The sequence below is a fragment of the Aedes aegypti genome, chromosome 2, assembly GCF_002204515.2.
Source record: "Aedes aegypti strain LVP_AGWG chromosome 2, AaegL5.0 Primary Assembly, whole genome shotgun sequence".
Lineage (NCBI taxonomy): Eukaryota > Metazoa > Arthropoda > Insecta > Diptera > Culicidae > Aedes > Aedes aegypti.
In genome coordinates this window covers 148,625,037-148,645,469 of record NC_035108.1, presented here as the reverse complement: position 1 = coordinate 148,645,469, position 20,433 = coordinate 148,625,037, and the positions used below count along the sequence as shown (strand labels likewise).

Genomic DNA, 20,433 nt, shown 5'->3' with positions numbered 1-20,433 from the left:
GCCGCCACACACCGTTCTCCTGCACACCGCCGAAGATCGTCCTAAGCACCCGACGTTCGAAGACTCCAAGTGCTTGCAAGTCCTCCTCGAGCATCGTCCACGTTTCATGCCCGTAGAGGACTACCGGCCTTATTAGCGTTTTGTACATGGTACATTTGGTGCGGTTTGAATCTTTTTTGACCGCAACTTCTTCTGGAGGCCATAGTAGGCCCGACTTCCACTGATGATGCGCCTCCGTATTTCACGGCTAACGTTATCGTCAGCCGTCAGCAAGGATCCAACCCAACTAACAATTTTAGCGCTATAAGCCAAGATTATTTGCTTTGCGCTGTATAACAGTTGAATTGAAGCAGCGAACGCAGCAAAAAATGAAAGCTGTCAAAAATAGAACGATTAGCGTTGATACAGCTGTAACGCAAACGTTTTGCAGCTACAAATCTTAGCTGAATAAATTTCATCAGTTATCGCTTTTGCAGCTTTCACTAAGCTGTAACTCAACACCTTAAAGGATAGCAACCTAATGATGTGGAATAAAACTCGCCATCATCAATCCAGCTGCTTCTATACAATATGATTTGTTATGCTGCTCAATATATATTTAAGAAGCGCTTTGTCGTTAGTTATACAGCGAGCATACAGCAGTATGCTGTAACACAACAACTTGTGGCGCATCTACTCAGCTTGTTGGATGTAAACATTGCGTTTGACGTTTCGGACCCTTTTACAGCCTGATGAAGTGGTGTAAGCGTGACTATGGCATCTTTTACGATCATTATAAAATATTGTGTGAACCGTTTTCGATGTAGAACAAAACGGTGTGTTTTCTTTGCCTTTCGATATAGACTGTGGTGGCAACAAGCACAGCGTCGAGATTTGTGGATGCAGAGATCGTGAGTTCGATTCCAAGTGGTGGCAGGTAACGTTGGGAACATTAAATTCAGATACTTATGATATGAATTCCGGAAGCTGTGAAACAGCTTGAAAATAATATTTAATCGATAATACAGCGAAGCTGTATAATAATTATTCAACAGTTGCAAAATGGTTGAGAAAGCGCCTTCCGAAGATGTTACACAGCTACTTGTCGTATAACTGTCGAGATAGAGCAATGATCGATATGAATAAGAGCTGCCAACACAGCTTAAAAGTAGCTGGGTAGATTCACCAGATTTTTTGGTAAAAGGATCGCAAAGAAGCTTTCGTTCGTATGTACAGCGCCTTTACTCAGCATAAAGCCGTATAAAGAAGGCCTAGAGAATGTTTACATTTGCACTAAATGTTAGTTGGGAAGGTAGACGAACTCTTCGAAGACCTCGAACGTATCCCCGTCTATCGTAACACTGCTACCTAGGCGAGCCCTGTCGCGCTCGGCCCACCAGCTAGCATGTACTTTGTCTTGGCCGCATTCACCACCAGTCCAACTTTTGCTGCCTCGCGTTTCAGGCGGGTGTACAGGTCTGCCATCTTTTCAAATGTTCGGCTGACGATGTCCATATCATCCGCAAAGCAAACAAATTGACTGGATCTCGTAAAAATCGTACCCCGGCTGTTAAGCCCGGCTCTCCGCATAACACCTTCAAGGGCAATATTGAACAACAGGCACGAAAGTCCATCACCTTGTCGTAGTCCCCGGTGGGATCCAAACGAACTGGAGTGTTCGCCTGAAACCTTCACACAATTTTGCACACCTTCCATCGTCGCTCTTATCAGTCTCGTGAGCTTCCCGGAAAAGCTGTTCTCGTCCATGATTTTCCATAGCTCTACGCGGTCGATACTGTCGTATGCCGCCTTGAAATCGATGAAAAGGTGATGCGTTGGGACCTGGTATTCACGACATTTTTGGAGGATTTGCCGTACAGTAAAGATCTGATCCGTTGTCGATCGGCCGTCAACGAAGCCAGCTTGATAACTTCCCACGAACTCGTTTACTACAGATGACAGACGACGGAAGATGATCGAGGATAATACTTTGTAGGCCGCATTTAGAATGGTGATCGCTCGAAAGTTCTCACAATCTAACTTGTCGCCTTTCTTGTAGATGGGGCATATTACCCCTTCCTTCCACTCCTCCGGTAGCTGTTCCGTTTCCCAGATTGTGCCTATCAGCAGGTGCAGACAAATGGCCAGCCTCTCTGGACCCATCTTTGTGAGTTCAGCTCCGATACCATCCTTACCAGCAGCTTTATTGTTCTTGAGCTGGTGAATGGCATCCTTAACCTCCCTCAAAGTGGGGGCTGGTTGGTTCCCATCCTCCGCAGTACTGACGAAGGCATTTCCTCCGTTGTCCCGACCTTCATTGCCTGTGCTCTCAGCGCCATTCAGGTGCTCGTCGAAGTACTGCTTCAACCTTTCGATCACCTCACGCTCGTCCGTCAGATTGCTCCCATCCTTATCCCTGCACATCTCGGCTCGCGGCACGAAGCCGTTGCGGGATGCGTTGAGCTTCTGATAGAACTTACGCGTTTCTTGAGACCGACACGTCTCCTCCAGGTGGCGTTTTTTCTCCCGAAAGAGGCGGGTCTGCTGTTGCCGTTTCCGTTTATAGCGTTCCATGTTCTGCCGGGTCCCTTGCTGCAGCATAACCGCCCGCGGGTCAATGCATCTAATGTTTCTGAATATGCTGCTGGAAGCATCATTTTAAAGTTTGATGGTCGCTTGAATATAGCTCTGGATAATATTTACATGTTAAAAAATACAAACATGATTGGCCGAAAATATGGAACTAGTTTTACGGAAATGGTCATATTTCTGAAAATTTTCAACGAATCTTAATGCGTCCGGCGGCAGTCAACTACCTATTAGTAGTAGTGTCCGGTGGCCAATATGCATGGTCAAGCAATTTCCTGAAACTAGACCAAATTTGTCGTCGACTGCTTCTAGATGCATCCAATTTCATCAATTTTTCGTAAAGTTATAAGCATTTGAATTTAGGCAAAATTTTGCCTATCTCAATCATTTTGCCTATCCCTTGTACGTATCCTCAGTGGCAGCTTTTGCAGCAAGCGGGTATTGATGTTCTTCATTTATTTATTTTGCCCACATCTTCAATAAAAAATACTGTACAGACTGTTCTGAAAAACTAAAAGCCAAACTATCAACGAATACAAAGGAAATCTAAACATAAGAGAACGCATGTTTCCATTAAGCATTAAAAAATCAATTGATACCAATTTTACATATCAAATTCATCAAACAGGGTAGAATCGATCGAAGAACTGGACAATCTTAAAGCATTTAATTTCAAAAATGACTGCAACAAATTTCATAAACACACTAAACCGTTTGAAACTAGAAATATCGGGATCAGCGGCTTGGTCGCCATGTTGTTACTGCATGATCCTTGAATTCATTACATCTTATTTCTTTTGGCCAGCTGGATGAGTTCAAAGCCTTGTTGCGGTACTTTCTATCGATCACTACCTAGTAGGGGGCCGGATTCTATTCTTGGCACTTTTGATTCACTTCGGCAGTGTTTTTTTTTAATGCTACTGAGCTCATATTTTGCCACAATATGTGTCGCATTAAAGAGCTTATTATGGCAAAGTTTCAGATAATTCGGCCGAGAAAAATCCCCATGCCAAAGTGAATCATGGAATTGCCCAAGTAGCTCTGCACCCTACGATACGAAGTTCATAATTGAAACGTCCCTCCAGGGAGGTTTAAGACAATTGATGACATGAATATTTTCCACAGATATTGCTTCACTGATCATTTGTTTCACTTCTTCTTCGGTTACGTCATTCGCAATGTTCGAGATGTAAAGTTTGAAAGCTTTATTTTTTTCATTATCATTATGCACACGTTTGGCAGTTGACACATCTGGCCAAACTTTAGTAGATGACAGAAGTGGAACTTTATCAGATACCGATGTAATTTCTGTATTCGATTTTAGTTCGGATGTATTGAGCAATGATCCGATTGTTACATTCAGTTGATTCATCAAGTCGCTCATTTTGGCTATTTCGTTCGTAATACGATCAACATCTTTTTCAACGGGATTTTCTGGAACTCTCATTGAATTGACGATAGAACGAAAACGCACATTCTCTATTAACTCTCGACAGTACATAAACATAACATTAGTATGCAGTCGAACGCCGGCTTCTTCATCGGGGATTCTGGCGCAACTCGCATGGAACCTTCGAATGCTTTCGCAAAATCCTTCACAAACAACCAAGATGTCTCCAGAAGCACAATAGTTTTTGCATTTATGACATACTTGTCCAATTTTGTCACACCCTGTTCACATGCAGTATTCCGCTTCACAAGTAGATGGCGTGTGTTTGTATATTCAGATATATTTTGGCGAGTGTGACTGAAGAGCGATGATGATGATGATCACACTTAGATTAAATTACTGGGGTCGGTAAAATTTTACTGGGTTTTGGAACTACCGAAAAAGTCAGTAAAATCAAAACTGTCGCCACGCTTAATTGAAAAGCAAATTTCACCATGTTTTATTTTTTATCGATATATGATATAAAAAGAAAGCTCTCTGCAAAATTTCAGTAAAAAATCTCTGTTTTTCGATTTCTGACAATTTTTTTTAGTTTACTGACTTTTTCGGTAGTTCCAAAACCCAGTTATTTTTACCGTACAGATTGAGTGTGATCGTTTGTCCCGATGAGCAATCCACCATGAAAATGTTTTTAACTTTATCAAACGTTTTCAGCGCAAATAAGCATACCGTGGTGAATCAAAATCCGGACGGTACCAATATCCGGACACTCTGGTGCTATTAATAAATTAAAGTTAAAATTAAGTGATAATATGTTTGGTTTTTATTCATTCCTTTTACTTGCAACATTATTAATCATTTAATTTTTATTTCTGATCTAGTAACCATCGTCAAATAATTAATAAAAATAGAAACAAATAATTTGTTCGAGTTGGACGTCATCTCGTCGCGGTCCAATTCCAACTCAAATTTTACGATCGATGAACGCGCGAATATAGTTTGAGTGCAGACAAAGTTTGTGAACTATATTTTTATAAAAAGTTTTTATAAAAAGTGAGTTATCAGAATTCAATTAAATGTGAAATAAATTGTGCACAACGTTCATAATAACTTTCCGAGCCACATCGAGTGCAGTTCAAGCAACATGTACTTCATTTCAGGTAATCAAACCACTTATAATACAAATGTGCCATTCTTTTTGAAATTGTAGGGCAAACGTGGACATCAAGTTTACTAAACATTGATATTTCGTTGTGTGTTGATATGATTTTATTTGATTTGAACGAATATTACAAACTATAATACCGATGTCCGGATATCGATTCAAAAGTGTCCGGATTTAAAGACATCTTTTCCATCAGGTGTCCGGATTTATAGATAAGACATGCTCTAATATTTGAATGATTTTCATATTAAAATCATGGTTTTTACCAAAAAGTTCATCACTTTCGTGAAGATCTTGCTTGAAACAATGTAATAAACAATATTACATTAAGAATTTCCTAAAACAACACACTCATATTAGAGTTCGAACATTTGTGTCGCCTTAAGCGTCCGGGTATTGATGCATCACGGTATATTGTGTAATCCTTCAACATCCAACGGTTCTAAGAAGCATCGGTTGCCTCGGCGGAAGGTGAGATTTGGATAAAACGTTCGGAAACACTCAGAAAACGAGAAAAAAATCTATGGTAAACAACACAGTCAACTACATCACGGGAAAACGAACTATTCATCCATAGTCTATTGTTTCAACGTGCGTGTTGCTAAGAAGAGTGCAGATTTTGTCCCATACGTGAAGGTGTTGAGTTCATACACGTTCACAGGATCAGCTGAATCAAAACGCCATAGGATGCATTGCAAATACCGGTCCTCTGGTAGAATGAAAATTCTTCGGAACTTTTCTTCTGCGTTGGCTGCCAACAACATTACCTGCTTTATGCGACTCCAAAGCATGATGGACCGTAGATGCTTTTGTATTATCGGGCCTACAAGCAAGGAATCGTTGATGGAAACTCCAAAAGACGTCTTGCGTGACGCGTCGGAAACGGCTCCATCCCATTACCCCGAACGCCATTACCCCGAACGCCACTACCCCGAATGGGTCACTACCCCGAATGGGTCACTACCCCGAAAGCCATTACCCCGAATGGGTTATTACCCCGAACGCCACTACCCCGAATGAGCCAAGGCTGGTAATTAATGGCACGTAAAATTCGTCGTTAAAATGTTCATCATATATTTCCCCTTCTTTTATATGCCAGCTTCTTCTTCTTTCTGGCATTACGTCCCCACTGGGACAGAGCCTGCTTCTCAGCTTAGTGTTCTTATGAGCACTTCCACAGTTATTAACTGAGAGCTTACTATGCCTATGACCATTTTTGCATGTGTATATCGTGTGGCAGGTACGAAGATACTCTATGCCCTGGGAAGTCGAGAAAATTTCCAACCTGAAAAGATCTGAAATTGAATGAGGATTTGTATTACCACTGAAGCATTTCATGTTTTATTTCTATACAATGAAACTGTCGATAACCACAAAACTGGATTATTTATTTAAAAAATCTATATAGACAGTTGAACATCTTTAACTTCTGGAACTGATCACATTACTGATCGAAAGTATTTTTGCGCGACAAGGCGGCATCCACAAATTACGTAACGCTCTAGGGGAGGGGGGAGTACGCTCAAGCGTTACGGCTCATACACAAATTTTAAAATTCTCATACAAAAAGCGTTACGGAGGGGGGGGGGTGGTCAAAAATTTCCATTTTTAGCGTTACGTAATAAATGGACGCCGCCCAAGAGGATTCTACCGGAAACTCGTAGATGACGTGATTGATCCATGATGACGTAGATGACGTAGATTCCATGATCCGGCACATTCCGCAGCAATGGTAGGCTGTAGGTTTTGTCACCGAAGGATACTATAAAGGTGTTCAACTTTGATAGGTCTGATCCAACAACGATCACCAGTGGACATTGTGGCATTCCTCTAGTCTCAGAACGTGAAGTGTGGTGAACTTTAACTTTTGACTGTAGATCGATTATGCTCTGTACCCAGTAGACAAAGCTGTTACGATTTTCAATGTAACTGGGTTTCCACTTTCCTTTGTCCATCAGGGTCAGTACAGCCCAGGGTAAGATGTATGGCAGCAATCTTTAACAAAAGAATACAACTGAGTTAGTTTGTCAGTTAATTGAATATTAAACTATTTACCTTCACTTAGTTCACCTTCCAGTTTTGGTTTTGCCGCTTTTATCGCTCACATCGGCATGAGAATAGGTTTGAGCGATTCGATGATACAATTCCATTTTTCGAATAATGCGGAGCTTTTGGTCGGGAACTTTGTATCGAAATCAATTTATCCCAGTTGGTATCCGTCGGGACTGCGCAGTGTACTTGAAGTTTTGTTGTAATTTAATAGTAAAAACTGCCTCGATGCAGTTGGATTTTTTCACTCACGGACCGACGAGTTGAACGAGTTGAAGAATTGGACACAGAGTGTCGAACAAAACAAAACATAATAAAAAAAAACCCGACATCGCGGTTGACAGCGTTATGAACAAACTAAACAACTAGTTTGTTTTGAACTATTTTTACGGTTGGTATTCACCCAACCAAAAAATCAGTTTACTTGTACCGAAAGTTTTGATTTGATTCAACCTAACATTACAGTTTATCTTTTTCAAAACAAACTGTTTTCTTCAATATAATTTTTGTTAAATACAAACTAGTTTTTGGTTTAGCAACGTTCTTAGTTTGAAACAACTAAGATATAATTAAAAAAAATGTTTATTTCAGGTGAAAATTACCCAAAAAAAAACTTGCTTTAACCTATACAGCAAGGTTGAAACAAATAATTTTCCATTTGAAAACAACCATTTTCGTAGTTTGAATTTAAACCAAATTTTTAGTTGTTTCAAACTAGCTTCATTTCTCTCCGTGAAGTGTACAAGTGCGATAGCGGAACGGTCGTCTATTAGGTTGGTTTTTAGGCGGGTTCCATAGAACAACACTTGCAGCGACTATCTCAGGGTGAACTTCCATTACCAACGTTTACGAAACAAAATCTTTAAGAAGATCTTAATCTTAATGCCTGACACCTATAAAAATGAGTAAACGAAGTGGCTACCGACGTCCAATAAGAGACTTTACTACATCCTAATTTTGTGCATATTATAGCTATCCTTCTCATAATAAATTCACCCTTCTTTTCGAAATAGGCTGTTCTCCAGAGCATTGCAATGTGGCTGTGTGAATCTTTCCAAAATTAGAGGACAAAACTTAGTGTGTAAAAATTATTTGCTGAACAACTAGCTGCTTTTTTATTTTCTAATATTTGAAAAATACATTTTTGACCCAAACTCGTGAAATACTCAAAAGGAATTATACAATTATCTCCCCACTCTCTAACTAGAATATGTCTCAAAATGTTATCCATTCGGGGTAATGGCGTTCGGGGTAGTGACCCATTCGGGGTAGTCGCGTTCGGGGTAACGACCCATTCGGGGTAATGGATTTCGGGGTAATGGCGTTCGGGGTAGTGGCATTCGGCGTAGTGGCATTCGGGGTAGTGGCGTTCGGGTAGTGGCGTTCGGGGTAGTGTCATAGAATCGTCGGAGACAAAACGCAGCTTGGTAGTGGTGCTAGCTTCTTCTCCATTTAGTCTATCTTGGTCATATGTCCTAGTTGCACGTACTCTGCCATGAACTTGTGGTACTGTTCTTTTAGAGTGGTATTCCTCGCTAATCTGCGTTCTGTACTTTGAAAACGCCGGAATGCGATGTCCCGTGACTCTATAACGTTCACTTTGAATGTAAGCTACACTTGAGCACACGCCCTTTGCAGTCAATTTGTCAGAAGTAATGCCGCTGCAATAAAAACAAAAGTGCTTCCTGGGAGAAAAACGTTCATCGACGTCAGAAGCTGCAGTACCCATTGTGCCTGAAGAATGTTCAATTCGTCCCAGAGAAGTGAATGCTGGCGCGAAGAACCGGGCACAGCCATTTCAGCTCAGGAAAACAGTCTGCGCGGTGTGAATAACAGCGTTTCGGTGAATCCATCGCGGCTACTTCGCCGATACGATTGTCGTGAGCTGAAAAGACTCAGGATCAAGTTAACCCGGATCGCGCAAACCCCAGCTCCGTAGTCAAGGAAACCACCAGGCTGCGGACTGAATCAAAGCCGCAAAGCATTCTCCGAACAGGATAAACAGCCGGTAAGCCTCAGTTTGGCTGGATAGAGCTATAAACTACTTACGGGATCCATTTTGCCATAGCCACCGGTCATCAGCCGTACTGGGTGCAACGCAAGCACCTGGAAAACCGGTATCAGCTAAAAACTACACGTGAAGAAAAAGCCAGCCAAAAGCTTTTTTTGTGTCATCACGGTGAGCCAATCACGGGGCTACAGAGATCACTCCGATATTCTATTCCTACGAAGCGGGGACAGCGTAAGATCCGACGAAGGAACGAGAACACAGCGGAGTGTCAAGCCACCGGCGACCGCACAGGGCATTGCTGGAAAAGCATACCGACAAGATACCACTATCAAGCAGTCAATGGTAATGGCGTCGATGAATAACTCAAAATAACGGGGTCACAGCGAGCCAGGCGTGCTTCGAAGCGAAGGGCGCTGTTGACGCGAAGATTGCGACGGCTGTACAACTCGGTAGAAGATCCGCCGAGAGACAAGGCGCACCACTATGTCGTATCTCAGCATTTTCACCGACTCAATGTTCGACATCAGAAGTTCCTGGCAGAACCCGCTGTGTGAAATCCAAACGAAAGCGCCAACAGAAACTCGTTGACTGAAAAGCCGCTCCACACGAAGTCCAAGACCAATCGCTCAGATCGGTGCACGACTGCTACACGCTGGGCCCAGTCGATCGATGAATGCTCGCGAGACGGTACGCGCCCGAGACCTCTCACTCGGCACGAAGCTTATGCCAGTATCGAGACCAATTACTCGATTCGGTGCTCTGCTTCGCTTGCGTCAGTGCAACCGCTCACTCCGCAAGCCGTCAAAAGAATACTTGCAAATCGATCAGCGCTCGAGACCTTTCACCCGGCACGATCTTATGACGGTATCGAGGCCAACCGCTCGATTCGATGCTCTGCGTTTTCCTTCTGCTCCGCTCCTGCAAGTCCAACCGCTCACTCCGAAAATCGCCAATAGAATGAATCGGGTGACTGTATCGCGTTCCCTTTTATAGCACTGGGAGACAGAACGAATGCTGTGATTGGCTCTTCACAAACGGAGGGGAAAATCGTTCAATTCACGCACACTGAGGCGTTGGCAGAAGCGTATGTAGAATGAAAATGTGGAGAGCAGCGTGATACTGAAAATACCTCGAGTAACTTTCTAATAGGGTGGAAGTACATTTTGTGATGTAAACTAAATTAATTGAGATGAAATTGCGAGAATTCAATCAATTTTATTTCGAACCTTGATTTATCTACTACACACTAAACAAAGCCCTCAACAGACCGGTACCGGTCGCTCTGCGGGTAAAAGGGCCGACGAAAGCACTGCCGTTATACGCATAATTGTCCCATGTTCCAAAATATGCAATCGAGAAAAACGCGTTTAAAGATTTTATCACATTTAGGCCTCGTATTGTCCAGGTGTGTGGTAAATTGAATTAAAATCATTACAACAGTGTAAAAAATAGCGTGTTCATTAGAGTCAAGAGTTTTTATTATGGGAGTAAAGTAACGCGGCTAGATCACCTTTTCGTGGTGCGTTATGGGGTAAAGATCTACCAGTGAACCCTAGAACTGACTGCTTCAAACGAAGAGAACAGGATGTTATAGTAATCAAAGGAACACTTTCAGTCCTTGTTACATTTTAAACCTTGTTGAAAGTGACAAGTCTCGGTTTTCCCAGTTGCCGAGAATGATCTTGAGACAAGGAAAAAAATGAGTCGAATTCAACAAATTTGTTTTCTAATCTTTTATTTATTTCGTTCTCTAGTTTGAAGAAGTAAGGACTAGGATTCTGATGCATGGACAATATCGGTGTAATTTCTTGGCTTTATCGAGGGATCCGATTTTGCCTGATAAAGGGGCGCGCCTGTGGAGAGTGCATGCTCCACACTCTTGGAAGGGTAGGAACCTTTCAGTTAGAATCCTTTCCTGTGATCAAGTTAGGAATTACAACTGTAATAAAACCGAATGCTTTATCACTTCTCGATAGTGACAAAGTAAAACGACATGCACTACACAAAGGACACGGGATATACTACAATAGATCAAATATTGGTCGCAGTAGTTTATGTTCCGAACAGAAAAAAAGAAAAAAAAGTAAATTTAGCTACGAAATTCAAAGTGGGACTGTTATGCCTAGAAATACGGGGTTTTGGTGAATTTCTACGCATAACAGTCCCACTGATGGTAGTGACCAATTATGTGCCAAGCATACTGCTGTAGATGACCGTTCTTACGCATAGATTGTACCGAAGGTAGCGGACGTATATTCTCAAGACTTTGTTAAGCCATCTAATGACGGCTGAAGTGACATGTGCCAAACGGAGCCACGTATGGGGAAGTGAAAAAAAAAAAAGATTTTACAGTTTGGGATGGAAAGCGATAGTTTAGAGGCCATTTCCCCCAGGGAACTGGGAATTCGGAACAATCCTACATGTGGTCAAGTCATTCAAATACATTTGAACCACCTTTAGACTTGGTTTGCTAAATCATGAAGTTGATTTGTCGCAAGCCATGGACTCGAAATTAAAGTTGTTACTGATTCTTCAAGTGGGATTATTTCAGTACTCCCCGTGATGAATCCGAAATTACGGTAAATTTTTAATCGATGCCCCTGGTTCTAAAAACTAGAAAAATTTTGTGATCGACCCTGAAAATTCAACTGAAATTCATTGAAAAATGGATGGGAAATAATATGTTGATATTGAAAATTTCAATCAAATCTGACGTCAGGCCCAAATGAATGATTAATGCATCCCGATAATACAAACACATAAAACAGGTTGTGTTCTACATGTAAAGCCAACGTAAAAAGGTGTTCAAAACGATTTTTCCAAACACCAGCTAATTCAAAACTGCCTACTGACTATTTTGTTCGAGATCACCCGACCTGACGGAAGAAACAAGATTATAACTGAATGTGTTCCCCTGATATGTTTTTTTATATCACCAGTTGTTATAAAACATGTACCGTTAGTAGTTAAAATAACAAAAATTCTAACAAAATTTGCACCAAATTGAACTAAAACATAACAAACACTGTTATAACTATATCAAAATTATTACAGAATGTGTTACAAGGATGTTACAAAATAACAACATTATTCCAAACTATGTTACTGTTTATGACATCGGATGTTATTGGCAACAAACTTATAAATGCGATGTCAAAAATATAACAAATGTTGTTATAAATGTGTTATTTACAATATAACAAGTTTAGAACAAAGCCCTCTTGATAACAAAATTATATCAACTTCTGTTTATTATAACTGCTGCTGATAGGAATGTGTTATAATCTTGTTATATGGTTCTGGTCGGGCAGCGCAGCGAATTGTATAGTGTGACAGTTATGCGTAGAAATACAGTAGTGGGACAGTTATGGAAATTCAACAATGGGACAAATTGACTTGGCATGCTTTTCATTGAGTTTCCGAACAAAGTTAATTTTTGGTAAGTGTTTTCTAAAACTATGCGTAAAAATAAACTGTTTGATGACAAAAAGTAAAAATGCACGAAAAGTTACACGGGACAATTATGCGTGTAACGGCAGTATATATATTAATTGATATTAACAGATATCAACACCAATATTATCAAGTGTCCTGTCCCATGTTCTCATTACTACTTCTTCAACTCTTGTGAAAACCACATTCACGGAAAAATAAAAACAAAAAAGTTAGACCAAAATAACTGATTTTTCGGGTTCACCCTAAGTTGAAACTTTCAAAATCAATTTATTTAGCTCACATGTAGAGTACTTAGATCAAAAATGTCTTCGACAAAGTTGTTCAAGATAACATTTTCTAAAAGTTTGCAAGCCACAAATTCCACCAAACAAAAAAGTTTGAGTAAAACCCTGTTCAATTTGTTTTTCCTTAGAAGACGCAAAACTCAAGTACGAATAACTTCTCTGAAGACGACGAACGTCTAAAATCGACGAGAAAAGAGAAAAAAAATTTTCCCTGCTAAATTATCGATTCGGACCATCGTGCAATGCTTCCATTCACCTATGAAAAAGGTTCCATTCGATGGATGTCCAGACCACTCTATCCTCGATCCTTTGTGATATATAGTACACTAATTGTTCGCGAAATTGATAACTACCGCGCCATTTGTCCTTGAGTGTGACGGCTTCCTCTAATTATCCTATACTATAGATGGAGGCCACTAAATGGCGCCAAGTAGCGCACAATAGGTTTTCCAGGCCCTTTTTGACCCTTTCTAGTCCGTCCAATCCGGTTCGAAGGACCATAAATGCTGGGGAACGAGAACCTCACTTCGAGTGCCTTGCGAGAATTCCTCCAACACTTGAAGGTTTATTCGACCTTGACCATGGTAGATGTAGCTGGCAGAAGAACACTGGTCTTAGTTGTTCCAAACTTCTTCCCTTTGAGTTATTGGGTTTTTGGGGTTCCTTTACCGAGGGTTTCTTCTGGGCACTTATAGAAAATACTCACGGTTACTTGATTTAAAACATGAACTACACATAACTACATTTATTTGGAGCTCTCATTAACTATTCACCACTGCAGAAGGTATAGGACTGACGTCATTAGTCTGAGCATGTAGACTCCCTGTGTAACAGGTAGAGACGGGAAAAACGGCTCATTTCAGTGAACGGATCCGATCCGAAGCACTCATTTTAGTGAACCGGATTTTTTAGGCGGTTCATTGTAGAGATGGGCGAAAAGAATCGGAGCCGTTTAAAAAATCCGGATAACACGAAAGAACGAGTGATCCGTGGCTCTTCTTTGGCGATATTCTGTTCATTTGATCAGCACAGATCAGACAAAAAGTGACCCGGACACGTTCGTTTCTCGGCTTTATTATAACGCTTGACACGTGTCGTCATGTACGTCGCGCAACACGGAGTGAACCGCTCTTTTTTCGTTCGTTCGGTACAGTTCGCTCTTCCTTTGCGAGCCGCTGCTCCACTGAACTACAGTTGGGAAAAACGGCTCATTTTAGTGAACGGATCCGATCCGAATCACTCATTTTAGTGAACCGGATCTTTTAAGCGGTTCAGTGGCTAACGAAAAAAAAAGCAATTCACTCTGTGTTGCGCGATGTACATTTCGTATCTTCCACTCTCTCATTCTTCGTACATTCTCCTCTAGACACTCGTGATCACGATATCCTACTTGGCTATTTCCCCTGCCCGTACCAAAAGGAAATGGCAAAATGTACCTACTTTGCCATTCAAATGGGCACTTTTCCTCTCTATGTTTCATCTGCTTGTATTCAAGTGGGCGGGGCAAATTAATGAGTTACATGCGTTCCCTGATTCGTTACTCAGCACATAGTAATGCACAAGCGCTAATGTCTATGCACGAAAAATCGCTAAAGTGTTACGCAAAAAATATTTGTATGACGAAAAGCATCTAACGAAGAATTTCTCAAAAATGGCAACTATTTTCGAAAAAAAAAATTGATTCCGGTTATGCGTTTTAATGATGGCTATTACGCCTACCAAATATTGTTTTGATTAACGCTTTCATTTACGAGAAATTTGAAGGCATCTACTTTCCCCATATAAAATAAAACGAGAAAACTTCTGCTGATCAACTGTGAACAAGAGCAAAGCAGGTAATCCATTGTTTGACTGTGTATGCTAAGAGTGCGAAGCTGCAACAAACTGGGTTTCCATGTGTGTCGTGGTGCGCAAAGCAAGACACGTGTCAAGCGTTACAATAAAGCCAAGAAACGAACGAAGGAGAATAGGGAATATTAATCGGTTCGTTCTTTGCCCGGGTCACTTTTTGTCTGATCTGTGCTGATCAAATGAATTGACTATCGCCAAAAAAGAGCCACGGATCACTCGTTTTTATGAGTTATCCGGATTTTTTAAACGGCTCCGATGATAGCCGTCTGCGAAAATAGCCCAAACATCTATTGTAGCTGGGTTTACGCAGGTGTTAATAGATGCTTGTTTGCTGCTGCGTCCGTTGGTCTAATTGAGAAGCTATTCCAGGGTTGTAGTGACAAAGGGGCTTGAGCCTGCTATCAGAAAAATATTATTCAGTATATCACATCTGACATACTTAAGCTACCTTAGGGATGTCAAAAATCTTTGTTTGTGGATGATACAGGCCTTTCCGCCAAAGGACAAAGCCTGCATGCCATCTGTAATAAAAGTTTGGATTTTTTTCTGCCATACTTGCAAAAATCGAAGATTCCTCCCAATGAAATAAGAATAAGAATTATTCTTCTAATCCATATTATTAATAAGCTGATAAATGTAATACCCCTGATTTAGTTTTGCCAAATAAGGAAAATAATATTGTCTAAAACTGAATACCTATGTACACAAACGTTTTGGTTAATGTAATACTTATGAAACGAAAAAAAAAAAAATCAATGATCTTTTGGGAAAAATCTTTCAATAACGGCCGTAAAAATAAATAAGCGTGCTTTAACTATTCTTACCCTAATTTTCGGTATCTTATTTATTCTTTTATTCAAAGATTCTACTGCAATCGGCTCCGTGCATTTATCAGTATTTAGATTTGGATGAGAAGCTATTAATTAGCCAGATCATTGAGATGTAATGCATCAATTTTGAGTTCTAAGATCTAAAAAGGATATATTGAAGGTGAAGTAATGGTTACACGTTATATTGGAGCTCATCAACTTCGTGAAAAAAAGTGTACTTGATTGAACATCGAGGTCATGAACACCCGATCTTGGGTCTGATTTTGCGAAAGGTATGCTACCGTTGGGAACCACGACATAGGGAGAGCCGATTATCACCCAAGCATCGATTCTCTTTGATTAATGATCCACTGAACCGTATCTAATTACTACAGCGAGAGATATCTGTTTGGGATGTTACCTTCAATGACATTGTGGATTCCTCATTTCCCTGTGGGTTTAGGGGTGTCATTTTGCCACCCGCGACAAAAAAGTGAAATTTGTTTGATGTTCATTTTCGTCAGTTTCCGTTACATGTGCTCGTTCTTTCGTTGCAGATTTATAAACTCACCACAATTCAAAACCCTGGCACAAATACCCGATGGAGTATCGGCGTCTGGTTCCACGGCGGAGAGTCCTAGTAATTAAGGTGCGACGGAGAAAAATGGAGGACGGCCGAAGGAGCAGGAGTCGAGGGCAGCGAACAACGGGCAGAAAGGTAATTTATTTAAATCTAACGTTACACGGTAATCTACGATCATTTATCGACGGCATAGAATGAGAGACACGATGCAGAAACAAGGTCAAAAAAAGAAATCGGAAATGAAATCAACATATTAACAAGCATTAATCGAAGTTTTAAACAATAAACAGAGCCACGAGACAGGGCTTGAAGGCGAACAAGAGAAATATGCGACCCAAACAGAAAACTATGATTAGCTATTTAAAGTAAAGAGGGCAGATGAAAATCGTTGAAGAAAAAAAAACAACAAAAAAGGCAAATAAAATAAAATTTTATATAAACATTATACAACATGACGAAAATGGATCGAAATAGTGTTCCCTCCGAGAGAGGTTTGGGGCCGTTAGGAGGGAGAGTTACAGATATGATACACGTAATTCACTGATCATTTTAGCGTTATTGTATATTATAGATGGACGTTGATAAAACAATTGAAAATACACATAATAAACTGAAATGAAATAACCCCAAGCAGAAAGCAGAGAGCATAAACGATGTAATCAATAGCCAAAAAAGAAAACAAATTATATATATACACATAAATAACAAGAAACGTTAAAAACTACAGTGGCAGGATTTCAGTTTTATACTACGGAACAAACGACAATGAAGCAGAAAGAAATTATTTCTTCTTATATTTCCACTATTTACCTTGGAGGTTTGTTCTTTTTATTCCTGGTTATAAATAGATTCAAATTTTAGACTAATAAAAAACTTATCACACGAACAAGGAAGCACATCAAACCAATATAGAACCCACTCTCTCAAGTCACGCGCACCCACAGATTTAGGAGTCCATTATTTTCACCCACACGAAATCGCCCGAATAAAAAAAAACATTATCAAACGTGATCAAACGTTAAATGGAACACTTTATGTGAAACGAGCAGCACAAATTTAAACCTAAGACCTTAACGAACGAAAGATGAGAAGTTTAACTTTATCTATCGGAATCCCTAGCAGAAACAAATACAAATAGTGAGAGGCGAAGAATCGCTTAAACGTTCTTTGTTCAGTCGTAACCTCTAAGTATTACCGACGTTTTTTCCGCCCCAAAACATTCAAGCTTGGTACCGACCACACGTGCTTAGGGTCCGCCGCTCTATTTACCGACTGTTGAAGTTTTCTATTTTTGATACAATCACTTTGAATTGTTAGCCTCGTTTTGCTTTAATCCTAGCGCGTCTGTTGATTAGCTCAATACCTTAAATCAATCTATACATAGTTTTGTGTTACATTTACATGAAGGCCTATTCGATTTTATGAGAAGATGCATTGCGCTCTGTTGTTGATAATAGAAGAAAAAAAAAAACGAAAGAAACAACATCAAACAGTGAGGTAATCTAGTCAAAAAAATGAAAATATTAAAATTATGAAACAAAATGTGTATTGTTTTAGGATAACCGATTAGCAGACATCGTCCTTAACAAAAACAGAAAAAAAACATAACAATAGTGTCGACTGGGGTGAAGTTTGTTTTTCAAGTGTTCAGGATTCAGATATCAGTCTTTGCAATGAAGTCTAATTAGTAGAACTTGAAGTGACATGAAGTGAATTCCACATGAGCAAGAAATCAGTAGTAGGAGTTAACCACATTCTGTGAGGTGTAGGATTTGTAGACTTTCCAAAATTTGTTTCAATAGGCACTTTGTCATGATCGAATATTTTCCCAATGTGCAACTTTTAAAGGCAGTTGTACTGAATTGAACATCATAACTAAGTGCAGACAGACGTTTTCGAGAAATTTTGGTAGAATTTCAGACGACTTTCGAAGGAAAACTAATAAAAAAACTCCCAAAGGAATGTTTGACGGAATTTGGAATGACATTCCGAACGAAAAAAATATCCATCGAAAATTCTGCTAGGCGTTTCTCCAAGAAAAAGTTTTCCCATGGATTCGTTAGAAATCTCCTAAAGGAACTCATACTGTACAACCACCAGATTTTTTAAATTTCTTCTTCAGGAAATCTTCTCGACAATCCTCCAGAATACTTCTTGTGTTTTTAAGAATTCCACCCTTGGTTTTTTTAGATTTTTTTCAAGGATTCTTTTGTGTGACTCTCTGAAATTATAAATGTAATTACTTCAAGAACTTTCTAGAAAATCCAGAAAATCTTTCACGAAACCAAATTGTAGAATAATTATTATATATAATAATTATTATTAATTTAGTTCAGATCTTGGTTCACATTTAAACAGGTAACACAAGGTATCTAGAAGGGAGGTAGTCCAATGTGTCAGATTTTCCATTCCGCCATTTTGAAATGCCAAGTGACAGCTGGCGAGTTTGTTTTGATTATTTGGATATCAGGTGCATGGCGTGACAAAGTGGGTATAGAATGTTTCTTTTACACCCATGTCTGTGTGGGGCTCCCACCCATTACCCCGAACGTCATTACCCCGAAAGGGTCACTACCCCAAAAGCCATTACCCCGAATGGGTCATTACCCCGAATGAGCCATTACCCCGAATAGTATGAAATATAGCGCAGTATATTGTTTTGTGGCCAAAAATTGTTGACGACACTGTCAAAATTCAAACTAGTAATGGTACGTTAAATTCGACGGTAAAATTTTCATTCTTTTTTTTCTTCCACATTTCAGCTTTTCGTTCAAAGTATCCTGTTGGCAACTATCTTCTTCTACTTTCTGGGACAAGTCCTGTTTTTCAGCTCAGTAAGCACTTTCTTAGTTATTGACTGAGAGTTTTTCTTGTCACTTGACAAATTCTGTATTTGTGCCTCTATGCCCAGGGAAGTCAATCCATAACCCTCAATTTGTTCTTGCTGAACAGCTGCGCGTCTGAGCGTCTGTGGGCTGCATAACGTCTACGAACATCGCCTTGAATTTTGGCCAATTCTCGAATTCGGCCATCGAATGTTTGTATCGGTGCTTTTAACGGCTGCTGCTGAACGATCACTTGGGGCTTGGTATCGGGTGCTTTCTTTTTCGTTGCATCCTCTTCAATGTACGTCGATTTTTCTTGGTAATCTTTCTCGAATCTGGTGTACGCTTGATCGGGGTTATCCATTTCATCATCCGACAGGATCTCAGTTAGTTGGTTGTGAAAATCGTTGAACTTACTGTAGATGGCATCCACATTTCTCGCATACACTTTCAGCTTCGACACACACGTCACATCGTCGTCGATCAGAATTCCTCCGATTCGCTTTATTTTATCAGCTGCCTTGGAACGCTGACGGATCAGGACACCAATCTTCAGGGTCAGCTCTTCCTTCGCGCAGGCACAACGATTCTCTTCTTTTTTATTTGTGTCGCCGTGTTGTGTTCCCAAACGGGTCTTTTTTGGGCTAGGCACGAGCGATATTTTGGAACACTTCCACTTCCGGTTTCGTCAAATTCGCTTTTTCAGTGTATGTCTTTCTTATTTCACTCAGTCCAAGGAGAATCACACACACTAAATCACTACCGGATCACGGATCCGGCTCGAAGGACCAATGTTCCGTTTGGGGGATCGAGCAAAGTGAACTGTAACACTTTTCCGGGACGACGGCCGAAGCTAAAGGGTAAGGATCCCTCGCAGGACGTTTCGTCTTGTTGCCGATACACTTTACGGCTCTTTCGGGAGGGCACTTCTTCGGAACTAGGACTGGGTTACTGGGAAATGAGCTGATATGCTGGTTTTTATACTTAACTACTGTGGAGTTAATTGAATTAACAAAATAGTAGTAATTTTCTTCTCAGCACGTCCGTTGCTATCAACACTTTCTCGAAGACTGTACTTTTCACGTCGTTTTAGCTCTCCACATCACCGTGCGTGGCGTGATCGTGCATGAAAGTGGGGAGCAGCAGAAAGTCTCCTCACACGCAGGATAGAGATCGTGAGAAAAAGAATCATAGAAGATGTTCACGCATCGCATGACTTCTTCTATACACGAAACAGCTGGCGCTATCCATACTAAGGTATGGAGGACCAATCTGGTCAAAAGCGCTTAGAACGAACAGAAACCTAAAGCGGTTGGAAAGCACGTACAGGATAATGTGCTTAAGAGTAGCAAGTGCATACCGGACGGTATCTAAAGAGGCCGTGTGCATCATAGCCGGGATGACGCCCATCGGGCTCATCATCAAGGAAGATGTTCAATGCT

The 20,433-nt window shown here is 40.5% G+C and overlaps 1 protein-coding gene across 3 annotated transcripts in view; it reads left to right on the top strand.

Annotated features, from left to right (window-relative positions):
• LOC5568840 (regulator of G-protein signaling 17) overlaps positions 1-17,758 on the top strand; it is a 244,442-nt gene extending 226,684 nt beyond the window's left edge. For all 3 annotated transcript variants that reach the window (XM_021842681.1, XM_021842682.1, XM_021842683.1), the window contains one exon: positions 16,141-17,758. In XM_021842681.1, the coding sequence (XP_021698373.1) occupies positions 16,141-16,231 (91 nt within the window). In that variant the 3' untranslated portion in view covers positions 16,232-17,758. The remainder of the gene's footprint in view (positions 1-16,140) is intronic.
• Positions 17,759-20,433: the final 2,675 nt, after the last annotated feature.